The sequence below is a fragment of the Amphimedon queenslandica genome, unplaced genomic scaffold (genome assembly GCF_000090795.2).
Source record: "Amphimedon queenslandica unplaced genomic scaffold, v1.1 AMPQUscaffold_13358, whole genome shotgun sequence".
NCBI classification, from domain to species: domain Eukaryota; kingdom Metazoa; phylum Porifera; class Demospongiae; order Haplosclerida; family Niphatidae; genus Amphimedon; species Amphimedon queenslandica.
In genome coordinates this window covers 28967-43824 of record NW_003546406.1, presented here as the reverse complement: position 1 = coordinate 43824, position 14858 = coordinate 28967, and the positions used below count along the sequence as shown (strand labels likewise).

The window sequence follows — 14858 nt, the reverse complement described above, 5'->3', positions numbered from 1 at the left end:
CAAAGCATGCATCATGATTTAGGCATAGCAAACATGATTTACATGATGAAAGTTTAATGCTGCTGATAAAATTAATAAACTTTTAGTCTTCTAGTTTCACATACACATTTCTTGCCTATAAATGTCTGTAAAGATGCTTTACTTAGCTTTAGATATAATATTATCCAATATTAAGATGACTGAGAAAAAGCTTGATTGACTTTCACAGTTTTTATAGCAATTGCATCAGTAAAGACGAGCTTCATAGGTTATTAATTGAATTTAAAACCTTCTATAGCTGCTGGGGAAGTCTTTGGACGGTATCTGCCTTATATTGCTGCTAGGTATCTGCCTTATATTGCTGCTAGAAAGCTCATGAACTCTTCCAGTGTGTTGGTTGCCATTTTTCTTTTACTGTGACCGCTCCCACTTTCAATGAAAAATTGAAAATTGCATTGGTAATGCATAGTATCTATCTACCGTATTAGATCTACGCATAAATAGGGGTGACGTACGAGGACAGACAGACAGACAGACGGGGCGTGACTGAGAGTATAGCTAGAGTGGGGCGAGCTCAGGCTCGCCCCAATCATAATAGTCTAGGTGTGTATTTTTGCATGCTTAGCAATGTTGTTTATTTTGGAAGAAATGTTGCAGTTTGTCTTATTGATTTTGCTTTTTTCAGCTAGCATTCAATTCACCGAGTCTTGCACTGATGGCTCAGTTAGACTGGTAAGCACCTTTCTTCTACTTTGTACTAGACTATCATACACATGTAATACTTATTATTAGATGAATTACAATCTTTCATATGGAGCAGTTGAGGCTTGCTTTAATGGATCCTGGGGAAGTATATGCAGTGACTTTTGGGATAATAATGATGCCAGTGTGGTATGCAAGCAACTAGGATATTCTCCTTATGGTATGATAATGTTTCAAATAACATTTTCATTTTGTACTGAATTTATATACTCTACATGCAGGTGCTATAGGATCTGTGGTATCATATGTCAGTTCTAGTGCACAATCACATTCTATCCTTGACTTAAACTGTACAGGAAATGAAACCACTATACTGTCTTGCCCACAAAACGGTCTGGCTGGCTATAATTGTTCTCCTGACAGCGACGCTAATGTCTTTTGTCAACGTAAGTGTCTTTATAACAAGTTAAGTATTTATTCTTAAAATTTAGCTCTTAATGAGGTGACACAAAGTGACTGTATGGAGGGAGATGTACGTTTGTCTGGAGGAACAACACAATATGAAGGAAGAGTTGAAGTATGCATCAATGAAGTTTGGAGTACTGTCTGCCGCAGTACATCTAGTAGTAGCTGGTCATATAGTTCAGCTAAAGTAGTCTGTAAACAGATTGGGGCTCTGACAATAGGTTTGCTGGCACTAAAATCAATGTTATTATTAGAATTTATATTTTAACAGGGTTCACTCATAATCTTGGTAGTTGCTCAGGGTTTGCTCAAGGTAATGGCCCTGTTCTATTAGGATATGTTTCCTGTTTAGGACATGAAACTAACCTATTATCTTGTCATAAGGACTATTATCAAACTACTACCGTTTCTTCCTGTCAAACTCATTATAATGATGCTGCTGTTAAATGTGAAGGTAAGTTGTTTGACTGTCTAGAATTATCATACCTTATTGACTAGCTCCTTGTACTAATGACTTAATGAGATTGAATGGTGGTGGAGTTAGACATGGCAGAGTTGAAGTGTGTATTAGTGAAGTATGGACTACTATATGCAGTGACTACTGGGACTATGAAGATGCTTCAGTTGCTTGTAGGCAATTGGGATATTCACCTTTTGGTAAGTCAAAGTAGAAGTCTTAATTATAATTATTCTTTTAAAGGTGCTACACCATTGACACGTTATTTCACTGACTATGACTGGTCTTATGGTATTCTTGATCTAAATTGCACTGGTCTTGAGTCTAATATATGGAACTGTTCTCATAATGAAGTCATTGATTCTAATACTTGCACTGGTTATGAGGATGCTGGAGTTATTTGTCAAAGTAAATAGTAATTAAATATCCTTATAATTATTACCCATTATTAGGTGGTACTATTCAGCCGGTTAACTGTGAGGCTGGAGACATTAGACTGATTGGTGGAACTACTAGTAATGAAGGGAGACTGGAAGTGTGTGTGAACAGAGCATGGGGTACAGTATGTGGTATTGCTTGGGATACTGCTGATAGCAAAGTTGCTTGTAGACAACTAGGACACCAAGAAAATGGTATATTGACACAACCATTACAGCAATTGATAATGCAAATATTATAAATTATACTGATGTGCATTTCTTTAGGTTCAGTAAGTGGGTATAGATTGTATGGTCAAGGAAGTGGACCGATTGTTTTTGGTTACATGTATTGTAATGGAAATGAAGACACACTCTTTGATTGCAGTAGAAATGAACCATCAGTTGCTTCAGGAACATGTACCAGTCACTCTTATGATATAGGACTGAGATGTGAATGTTAGTCATCAATTTAATACCTACCATGTATAAATTTATATATATTTAGTAAAATGTGAAAATGGTAGTATTCGTCTTGTTGGTGGTACATCGATTGCTAATGGTCGAGTTGAAGTATGTGTTGATAAAACATGGGGTACTATCTGCAGTGATTACTGGGATAATGATGATGCTAGTGTTGTGTGTAAACAACTTGGTTATTCTCCGTATGGTATGTTTTCCTTGTTATTTGTCGTACACTTCCTTGTTTTTAATTAATGAATAATAAAAATTAATGAATAATTAAATTTTCTTGTTTTTAATAATAAAATTCATGTCAAATAAATGTATTAGTATCATTGTATTTACATTATTCATAATTATTAATATTATTGTAATTCAGGAGCTATTGGTGTACCTGGCTCAGGTTTAATTACAAACATTGTCTGGCCCCACCATATCACTGATGTGAATTGCACTGGAAATGAAAACAACTTGTTTTCATGTCCTTATAATGGGCTAACTGGATACAACTGCTCCGATAATCATTTGGCAATTATATCATGTCAAAGTAAAATTGTATGGTGCATTGTGACTTACATTATAGCCTGGTTATTTTATAATCAAGATATTCATACACTTAAAGATGATTGTACTGAAGGTGAAGTGAGACTGGTTAATGGTAACACACAGTATGAAGGACGTGTAGAAATATGCATCAATAGAGTATGGGGAACTGTATGTAGTAGAAGAGACAGTATTAGGCCTTGGCGGTACTCTTGGGATACACTTGACAGTAATGTTGTGTGTAGGCAAGCAGGACACATGGAGCTAGGTAAAGTACATATAGATCTAATACAACTGATTTACATAGCATTTAGGATCAGTTGCTTTTGGTACAGCTAGTAAATTTGGACAAGGCTCTGGTCCTATACTGATGTCTTTAACTCATTGTAGTGGACAGGAATCACATCTAATTAACTGTTCCTATTCTCCACGAATACCATCATACTGTTCGCATACTTATGATGTTGGAGTCAAATGTGAAGGTGCTTATTATCTAAATTATTGACTCTTCATTGCTAGTTGTATCAATGTAGCTCCGTGTGCCAATGGTACTGTTCGTCTATACAGTGATTCAGGTAGCTATTTCAGGAGATATGGACGAGTTCAAGTGTGTGTGAATAATGCCTGGGGAACAATTTGTGATCACTTTTGGGATGAGAAAGATGCAAGTGTAGTGTGTAGAATGCTTGGATATTCTCCCTATGGTAACAAGTTATTAAATATTTTATAAGTACATTCTTTTGTCCTTACTTTCTTTTCTTCTTACTAGGTGCTTCTGCGATGACATATGGATATGCCGAAGGAACATGGTATATTCACATTAATGATCTTAACTGTACTGGGACAGAGTCTTCTCTCTGGGACTGTCCTATGAATGGACTCAATGGATATTCTTGTTATCATTATGATGATGCTGCTATTGCTTGTCAATGTAAACTAGTATAAACTAACATCACTATTAATTTAATTTAATTTTTAGCGGCTAAAGTAAGGTATTCTAATTGCACTACTGGTGAAGTGAGATTAGCTGATGGCTTGACAGAGAATGAAGGAAGAGTTGAATTGTGTATAAATGGAGTTTGGAGTTCAATTTGTAGAGCATATTATAATGAATATAGAGCTGCTAAAAGTGCTTATGCTGTTTGCCACGAATTAGGATATCAGCAAGGTATCTGATAATAATATTTTTTATTAATACTTTTGTTGATATGCATAGGTGGTAAAACGCTTCCTAATTCTTACTTTGGTATTAGCGATAATCCAATGATAATTTATGAGATGTATTGTGATGCTTTGAGAACAAATTTAAGTAATTGTTACCAAAGAATATTTCCATATGAAAGGTGGTGGTGGTGTAACCATTACAAAGAATTAAGTATCAGATGTGAATGTAAGAATACAAAACATGATAAATTTGGCTTAATTCATTTATCCTCCTATCATTAAAGATTCTTGTGTTGAAAATAAAATAGAACTATATGGTGGCCCTTCTAATTGTCATGGTAATGTAAGAGTCTGTGTCAATGGTTTATGGGTTATGGTGTGTGGATACGGTAATACTGTCATTGATAATAATCTAGCTAGTGTTGTCTGTTCCAGCATTGGATACTCAGCTTATGGTAAAATATCTTAATTTACCTTCCTATTAGTAATGCATTTGTGTAGGTGCTAAAAGTGCTATAGGACTGTGGAAAAAGAATTATTACTATCCATATCAGTTTTATGATGTACAGTGTTATGGAAATGAGAGCAGCTTATTTGACTGTCAGTATAACACTACAGGATCATGTCCTAATGTGAACTATGGGGCAGTAGCTGTCTTTTGCATACTTAATGGTAGACCTATATGATTTAAAAGAATGTACATTAATTTAATTTTATCTTAGATAATTATATTCCAGCTAACTGTACAGATGGTGATATTAGACTGTATGGTGGGTCTACACCTAACCAAGGAGCACTTCATGTGTGTAGTAATGGAATCTGGGGAACTGTCTGCAGTAATAACTATTGGAATAACATTGAAACTGATGTTGCTTGCTTTCAGTTGGGGTACTACAACTATGGTTTGTTTCAATAATGAAAGTGTGCATTATGATAAAATTTTGTAGATAATTCTTTTTCCAGAAGGATCACTAGTGGAATGTTTCCTATTATTTATTCTTATTTCAATTGTCAGGGTAATGAAGCAACACTTTTGTCTTGTGGCTCTGGACTTCATTCTAGTATTCAGTATTGTACTAACAATGCCATTGAATTAAACTGTGAAAGTTAGTCTAACAATATTATCATGATTTTGCTGATACTGTACATGTCATTAGCAAATTGTACATCTGGTAACATACGTCTTGTTGGTGGCGGATACTATTATGGTCGTGTTGAAGTTTGTGTTGAAGGAGTATGGGGGACTATCTGCAGAGATAGCTATTGGAATAATAATGATGCTAGTGTTGTTTGTAGGCAGCTAGGATTCTCTCCCTACGGTATCAACTTTATCTTGTTTATGAGCAATGATCATGTTCATGCATGTTTTGTACAAAAATTAAAAATTAATTATCAACCATTATACATAATTTACAAACAAATTATAGGTTCAATTCCTGTCACTTCTTCATGGAATTATGAAAGGCATAAAAAAACTTTGTTAACTGGTTTAAATTGTAATGGAACTGAAGAAAACATCTTTGACTGTCAAGTTGATGCTAATGCTCCTGTTTGTTCAAATTTGGCTGATGCTAATGTTGTATGTCCAGGTATATAAACTAGCATACACTAAATTCATCAATGAATAATGTAATATTTGTAGCTCATGGTGTTTCAACCTATTCTAATTGCACTGATGGTGATATTAGATTGGTTGGTGGTAGCACAGAATATGAAGGAAGAGTTGAAGTCTGCATTAATGATGCATGGGGAACTGTTTACAACTCTCACTCTTACTATTCATCATATTTTGCTCAGACAGTATGCAATGCTTTAGGTTTTAGTTCTCCTGGTATGTTTGATACTGCTACATACTTATTAGTTTTATGGTTGGCAAACTATATAGGTGCTACATATTTTTCTACCTCACAATTTGGTGAAGGAAGTGGTCCTATATTAATATATACACACTGCTATTTACCATTGAATTCATTGCTTAATTGTTACTCACAACCACAGTACATTCCAGGCATTAATCATGGGTATGATGCTGGTGTAAGGTGTGAAGGTAAAGGTTTTACCTGTTTCTGACTTTTTCTTATGATTATATACAGTTCCTTGTGAAAATGGTGACATCAGACTAGTTGGCGGTACTGATCCATTGGTGGGAAGAGTGGAGCTATGTGTTAATAAGACCTGGGGTACTATATGTGATGATTATTGGGATGACAATGATGCTAGTGTTGTATGTAGACAAGTTGGTTTTTCTGCCGAAGGTAACCTGTATAACTTAATTATGCATCATCATCAATAGATAATAGGTGCTATAGCTAGATATACTTCATACACAGAAAAGCTCAAATCATTTCACATTATCGACTTGCACTGCAATGGAACTGAAGAAAACGTGTTTGACTGCCCTCATAATCTTCTTCAGCAGTACAGCTGTAGTCAGCATGAAGATGCAAATGTACAATGTACAGGTATCAGCATTCTGCCTTCTAATATGATGCATGAATATATTGAATTTAATAGCACTCACTAATACTACCAATTGCACTACTGGTCAAGTTAGATTAACAAGTGGTCAGTCCCAGTATGTTGGTTTAGTTGAGATATGCTATGGAGGAGTTTGGAAATCAATATGTCCTAGAGGATGGGATACTCGTGAGGCACAAGTTGTATGTAGACAGTTAGGATTTACTTCTATTGGTTAGTTGCCCATTGAGGGAATAGGCTATATAATATTGCTAACCTTTAGGTGCTGAGACTGTTAATTTTGGAAAAGGTTTTGGTCCCGTGCATTCATCATATTTTAGCTGCACTGGAAGTGAAGCTACTCTTTTAAACTGTAGTTATTACACTTCTTTCTGTTACTATTTATACCATGCTGGAGTTGAATGTGAATGTAAGTTTAACCTGTGTTTGTTTTTTTTAGTAGAGTCTATTATACTTAGCTCCTTGTATTGAGGGAGCTGTTCGATTAGAAGGTGATGATAGATATAAAGAATTTGGTCGAGTTGAAGTATGTATTAATGGAACTTGGGGCACCATTTGTGACAATGGTTGGGATAATAATGATGCCAGTGTAGTATGTAGACAGCTAGGATACTCTTCTTACGGTTAACATTACTGTATGCTTTCCTTAAATTTATTAATAATATATAGGAGCTATAGCTAAAACTTCATATTTTACTGAGAACTGGTTACCTTTTCATCTTTACAGTGTGAATTGTAGTGGTAATGAAAGTACACTGCTTAACTGTTCATACTCAACTACTGGGTCTTGCTATAACACTCAAGATGCTGGTGCTATTTGTCAAGGTTAGGTTTTAAAATATGGATTATTTTAAAAGAAAATTTAGGTGTGAGTATTACACATGATAACTGTACTGATTATGCAGTTCGCTTGGTTGATGGAGCCATTGCAAATCAAGGAAAAGTTCAAATATGTCTGAATAGGGTCTGGGGTACATTTTGCTTTGGACATCGTTATGGTGTAAATGCTAACTTAATCTGTCAAGACCTTGGCTACAATAATGGTTAGTTGAAATCTAAGCAATTTAGTTTGAATTAGTATAACTATTATTATAGGTAATGGAATAACTTATTTTGCTGAGTCTCCTAGTGTAGATATTTTATTGGTGGCTGATATGAGTTGCTCTCAATCTGCTACTAGTATTAAGCAATGCAGTCTAACACATTACACTAAGCTATCTTATTGTGATGCTAGACACACTGCAGCAGTTAGATGCCACAGTATGATCAATATTAATTTTATTTAATTTTGATTATTATTTTTCAAGATTGTACTGAAGGTAGTGTTAGACTGATACCTTATAATTCTTATTCTGAAGATATTGGACGTGTTGAAGTTTGTGTTGATGGTACTTGGGGTAGTATATGCTATCATCATTTTACTGACAATGATGCTCAAGTTGTCTGTAGACATTTAGGATACACTGCATTAGGTATACTGTATGTGCATATATTTCTTGTTATAGCATTGATTGCTATAATCTAGGGTCAGTTTCAATGGGAAGAGTCCGTTATAATAATGGCATTCCCCTTCACATTGTTAATCTTAATTGTACTGGTAATGAAGAGAGTATATGGGATTGCCCCTCAAGTACACAAGGACAGGAATCCTGCACTGTATACACTGATGTATCAGTTGCTTGTCATGGTAGCATATAAACATAATATGTATAAATATTACTCAATCACAGGTTTTGCTGTGGAGTATTCTGATTGTGCAAATGGTCAGATACGATTATCAAATGAAACTAGCAAAATGCAAGGAAGAGTTGAATTGTGCTACAACCATGTTTGGTTTGGAATATGTGGTGATAATTATAATAATTATTATTACACTGGAACTGTTTGTAACTCAATGGGTCATTCACAAAGCAAGCACAAAATAATCACACTACTTTAGTATTATAATTCTTTTTCTAGGTGCTACAGGATATTCTAGTTCATTTTTGGATTTACAAGTTCTTCCATTATTTCCCTTTGAGTTCTACTGCTCTAGCATCATGGGCTTTTTGTTGAATTGTTCAAAAGGAGCTATCAACTGTTACAGTAGTTATTCCTCTAATAACTATAAATATTTTGGAGTAACTTGTCAAGGTATTCATGGTTTATTTTTAAAGTTTGTTTACATTCTTACAGACAAATGTATTCATGGTGACATTAAGCTATCAGGTTCAGGATATAGTTCTATTGGTATGATTAATGTATGTGTGAATGGTGTTTGGGGGACTATCTGTAACACTGGCTTTGATGATGCTGATGCTAGTGTGGTTTGTGCTCAATTAGGATTCTTACGATATGGTTACAAAAATTCTTTAAATGTCTTTCATTAATTTTTACCGACAGGTGCTTTATCTATTCTTGATGGTAATGGTTATTATTCTTACAATGATCCTGTACATTTTTTTGGTTTGAACTGTATTGGAATTGAATCAAATATCTGGGAATGCTCTTTTGATAACACTACCCAAAATTGTCATTATGATGCATCTGTGATATGTCAGAGTAAGCTGAAATTATAAGTTAGTTGTAATACCTATTCTAGCCAATAATGTTACTGTTGATACTTCGTGTACAACTGGTGATGTTAGATTAGTTGGTGGTCCCAATGAATATGAAGGAAGAGTTGAATTATGCTATAATCAAATGTGGGGAACTCTTTGTGATTATTACTTACGTGCAATTGAAGCAAGTGTTATTTGCAAGCAGCTTGGTCATCAGATAATAGGTATCTGATGGCTAAAATAGTTTTTAATTATCTACTTTACAATGTAGGATCAAAAGCTGTAGGTGGCAGTTACTATGGACAAGGCCAGGCTCCATTTTTTATGAGAGCTTTCTCTTGTTTGAGTAGTCACACTTTACTAACAGATTGTAATAAACTTTTTCAGCATAAGAATATCATAACTTACTGTAGTGTAACTAAAGTAGGAGGTGTTATATGTTTAGGTAAGTATTACCAGGTATAAATCATCTTTAATTAATGACAACAGAAGCCTGTAATGATGGTGACGTAAGACTGAGTGGATCATCAGTGACATATGCTGGTCGTGTTGAACTGTGTGTTGAAAGAACATGGACTACACTGTGTGATCAAACATGGGACTTTAATGATGCTGCAGTGACTTGTAGACAACTTGGATACTCTTCATATGGTTAATGCAGTTAGATTACCAGTATATATATTAGTTCATGTTAATAATTAGGTGCTATACCAACATACAATTGCTATACTGAGGGACAACTTTCATTTGGTATTACTAATCTTGGTTGTACTGGGTCAGAAGATCATATTTTTAACTGTACACACAGCAGTCCATATTTATATAACTGCAAGTCACATAATGATGCTGGCTTAGTTTGTCAAGGTATTTATATTATGAGACATATTTCAGATAAAATGGTTGTACTTACAGAAAATGTGCAACAGTCTAACTGTGCTGATGGTGAGGTGAGATTGGTTGATGGTAGTGGTCCTCATGAAGGAAGAGTTGAAGTGTGTATTAATGAAGCATGGGGTACTGTCTGTTCTAATGGCTGGAGTAATACTGATGCTAATGTAGTCTGTAAACAATTAGGATATCTATCGATGGGTTTGTATAATGATGGGATTAGTACCATACACTATTATTCTTATATAGGTGGAATAGTAAGATCTAGTAGTGATCATTTTGGTCCAGGAGTTGGTCCAATACTGATGGCTAGTGTTGATTGTACTGGTAATGAGGAATCATTAATAGAGTGTAAGACAAGATCATGTGATGCCACTACTTGCTCTCATCATAATGATGCCGGGGTCACCTGTGAACGTAAGTAAAAAAACACTAACTATATATATGTTGTTTTAATTTATAATAGGTAATTGTACTGATGGTGAGATTAGATTAGGTGATGATGCTGTCCTAAGGGGAAGAGTTGAAGTGTGTATTAATAACACATGGACTACAATCTGTGCTAGCTATTGGACTGATAAAGAGGCTACTGTAATTTGCTCTCAGCTAGGATACTCATGCTATGGTAAATTAAACACAGAAGTCCTACTAATATAAATCACAAATTTTACATAATTTAGGTGCAGTGGCTACACATGGTGTATTCATTGATTATGTGTGGCCTATTGGTATATATGAGCTAAACTGTACTGGAGATGAATCAGACATATGGAGGTGTATGCATCAAACAAATGGTAATATGGATGGACTTTATTGCTCACAAGACACTGATGCGTCAGTATTCTGCATGGGTAAGTAAAATTGATGTTGTTGCTTTTAAATTAATTTATTTTGTAGCTAATAATACACAATATATTAATTGTACTAATGGTGATGTTAGACTTGTTGGAGGTGACGTAATGAATGAAGGCAATGTACAAATATGCTACAATAATGCATGGGGATCAGTATGTGATAACCAATGGGACTCTAGTGACAGTAATGTGGTATGCTATCAATTAGGACTACAACCTTTTGGTAAAAATACTAATTATAACACTAACATCTTACTGCTATTTTTTACAGGATCACAATCTTTTACTAATAACTATTTCAGTGTCAGTGACAATCCTTCATTTGTGATTGGAGCCTTATCTTGTTCAGGATCAGAGGAATCATTGTTAGATTGTTCAAGGCACACAACTTCTGGCTCATCAATAAACTGTCAGAGTCATGAAGTTGCTGGAGTTCACTGTATTGGTTAGCCAGTTATTTAATGAAGTAATTGTTATTGTGAGAATAGGAAGCTGTACTCATGGGTCTGTACGTTTGCAAGGAACTAGTAGTCATCTTATTGGTGAAGTTGAAGTGTGCATTAGAGGAGTCTGGAGTACAGTGTGTGGAGAAGATTGGGATGACAATGATGCTACTGTAATCTGCAGACAATTAGGTTTCTCACCATATGGTATAAATAAATGTGTATTTTTAATTAATTTCAATACCTTATTTCAGGTTCTATTGCAGTTAATGGTTTAATTAAATACAGTGACTATCCCATGAGATTGTTTGGTAGCCAGTGTCAGGGCAATGAAAGTGGAATTTTTGACTGTTTAATATACCAGACACAGGAAGTATCATATGAACAATGTGAACAACACAAAGCTGGAGTAGTTTGTCAAAGTAACAATTAATTGTTTATTTGTTATTATAAACTATTACTAACTTTATTCTTCAGTTTCACAAACTTCATATTCCAGTTGTACTACTGGTGATATTAGGCTGATTGGTGGTACCGCTCCAATTGAAGGAAGAGTTGAAGTATGCATTAACAATGTTTGGGGAACTGTCTGTGATGATGGTTGGACTGTAGAAGATTCTAATGTAGCATGTAAAAAGGCAGGATATCAAGGCTCTGGTATGCTAGTGGTACTTAATTTTTTTCATTTTGTGATATCATTAGGATCAGTACCAGATAACAGTTTCAGCTCTTGTTCAAGTAATCTGCCTATTCTGTTGACTAGATTAGAATGTACAGGGATGGAAGACTCTTTGTTGGACTGTAATAAAAACCTATATTATCTTTCTAACTGTCGCAACTCTATGCTAGCTGGAGTCAAGTGTGAAGGTGATTTCTTTATCATATTAAAATTTATTGTAAATAATAGAATTATGTACTGATGGAGACATTCGTATTGTTGGTGATACTAGTTCCCCTCCATCATATGGTAGAGTTGATTTATGTGTTAATGAGACATGGAGTACAATTTGTGACTCATCATGGACTAATACTGAAGCTTCAGTTGTCTGTAATCAAAAGGGATTCTCTCCATTTGGTAATCAATTTTAAAATTTATGTTAGCATTTTAAAAATAACTAGGTGCTATTGCTGTTTCTCATGGTCCAAGCACTACATCAATACCAACTAATGTTGTCTCTCTTAATTGCACTGGAGAAGAACATACAATTCACAGCTGCAACATTACATATGGTGGACTAGAATCAATCTGTGAATCAAATGATGCTGGTGTCATATGCCAAGAAGGTATATAGAGTGTAATTATGTCAAAATTATTTTTCTAATTTAGCAAGTGGTATTACTTATGCTGATTGTACTGCTGGTGCAATTAGACTAGCTGCACCTGCTGGTTTTCCTAAGACACAAGGGAGAGTGGAAGTGTGTGTTAACAGAGCCTGGGGAAGTGTTTGTGATGATGGGTGGAGTACTAATGATGCAAATGTGGTCTGTGATCAACTAGGATACTATCCATCAGGTTAGTGAATTACATATAATATTATTTTACATAGATAGAGCACAAATTTGTTGCACAAATAGAGACACCTCAATGAAATAGCAGTACCCATCAAAAATATTCATTTTATAAGATTTAATTTTCATCATAATAAAGTGGAGTAATCTTTTAGCCATTGAATCATAAATTGCTGTTATAACCATAGAAGTTTTTGTTTCAATCAAATTTGACTAAAACCAATCCAATAATGCTGTCAATCATAATTTTATAAATAATATATAAAGCCAACAATAAGAACAGAGCCAATAACACACTATGTTCTATCTAGTCTACCGATATACTTGATGATACAGTTAAAATATTAAATCAATCTATCAAACATGTACTTCATAGCTTGTTTCAATTGTAGGAGCAGTACCTCGTTATGGTTCATATTACGGTCAAAGTCTTAAACCAGTCCTTGTATCTGACCTTCAGTGTACTGGCTCTGAATTCAGACTACTAGACTGCACTAGGGGAACTTACTCTGTCAAAAATTGTGGAAGGCGTAATGAAGCAGGAGTCAAGTGTCAAGGTATATGACTTATCATGCATGTGCATATGATCTTATGATGTATCTAATGGTGTTGTAATAGGATCATTCCCAGTGTATGCTAGTAGAACTATTGGCAAAGTATTTGGAGGAGAACAAGTGTTCATTACAGGACCAGATTTTAAGTCAGAGGACACAATTAACTGTATATTTGGTGATATAGTGACAAAGGGTTACTATATCAGTGGAGAAAAGTGTCTATGCATATCACCAGAGCAATATAATGATGGTCTTGTTGAACTAATTATTAATATAACGAGGGGACCTGCTGTGTTAACAGGAAGTACTAAATATAGATACAGTAAGTATTGTTCAATTATAGTGAGACAATATTAATTAATTATAGTTGTTCCATCTATGAGTGACACTATGGAAGATATTCAAATAACAAGTTCCCAGACTGTGTTCAAAACTGGAGAAACAGTGAACATCACATGGACATCAAACCACCTCACTGAAGATATTTTATCAGGAGACAGTATAGTTGATATTGCAATGGTATGCCCAATCTATTGTCATATCCTATTATAGCTATCATGTTGCAGAGATTATATAATCCTGATACAGAGACATGGGAGACTGATATACCACTGAAGACTTCAGTTCCTAATACCGGTATAGCTGAAATCACAATACCAGAATACCAAGTTGTTGATCAAACTTTGCTACGATTAAGTCTTATCAAAGTGTCCTTAAGCACTGCCAATGTAAATGGACAGGAGTTAACTTTTCCTTCATCTGCACTAGGAAAAATATCACGCTTCAAGTTAACATTTATTATTAAAGTTGTTGTATCTGATATATTAAAAAGAGTAGCTTGTAGTATTTGGCAGAAGACAGATGGCGGTGTGAACAATAACAGATTACCACCTTGCCCCTGTAACCTAGCACAAATGAATAGTGATCTAGACCGTTATACTAAAGAGAGACCACATCAATTTTATCAAAGCAAAAACTTTTTCAGAAAGACTAAAGCAGCAAGCTGCTACAGACAATCAGATGTTGGGTGGGTTAGATCTATATTGTAGTATTGTAGAACTAATGGTTTTGTACAGATCTTTTAGCAACAGCCAGCAGTGCTGTTATGACAGTGATGGTCAGTTATTAACTGGTATTGGTGGAGGATCTGCTTACAGTGTATATCCTAATAATTGGAGATCAACCATTGGTAATGGTTTTTAAATCAGAATTGTTTAAAATATCATTATTTGTAGGTCATATGTTGAATGACATTGGGCCTTTCTATTTGTGTTGTTATGGCACTCATAAATCATGCAAGCACTATTATGATCGAAGACCAAATGACAACTGTGCTGAATGGCCACGCAGACCACCTCCAGGTAGAGAATTAATATTTTATGTACTTAATAATTACCTTATTTT

At 34.8% G+C, this 14858-nt stretch overlaps 1 protein-coding gene and 1 long non-coding RNA gene across 2 annotated transcripts in view; both read left to right on the top strand.

The window, feature by feature from the left end:
* The window catches only part of LOC100636412 (deleted in malignant brain tumors 1 protein-like), a 33547-nt gene that overhangs the window by 17274 nt on the left and 1415 nt on the right, over positions 1-14858 (top strand). Inside the window, exons 42-57 of the mRNA XM_019997667.1 lie at positions 10775-10945; positions 10992-11171; positions 11220-11393; positions 11437-11598; positions 11646-11813; positions 11869-12048; positions 12094-12258; positions 12299-12466; positions 12511-12675; positions 12719-12904; positions 13293-13457; positions 13519-13776; positions 13822-13973; positions 14021-14481; positions 14531-14643; positions 14690-14815. Of these exons, the coding sequence (XP_019853226.1) occupies positions 10775-10945; positions 10992-11171; positions 11220-11393; positions 11437-11598; positions 11646-11813; positions 11869-12048; positions 12094-12258; positions 12299-12466; positions 12511-12675; positions 12719-12904; positions 13293-13457; positions 13519-13776; positions 13822-13973; positions 14021-14481; positions 14531-14643; positions 14690-14815 (2994 nt within the window). The remainder of the gene's footprint in view (positions 1-10774; positions 10946-10991; positions 11172-11219; positions 11394-11436; positions 11599-11645; positions 11814-11868; positions 12049-12093; positions 12259-12298; positions 12467-12510; positions 12676-12718; positions 12905-13292; positions 13458-13518; positions 13777-13821; positions 13974-14020; positions 14482-14530; positions 14644-14689; positions 14816-14858) is intronic.
* LOC100636285 (uncharacterized) lies at positions 4351-4825 on the top strand. Its single transcript, XR_002185215.1, has 3 exons — positions 4351-4414; positions 4473-4643; positions 4690-4825. It is a non-coding gene; the product is annotated as an uncharacterized LOC100636285 (long non-coding RNA).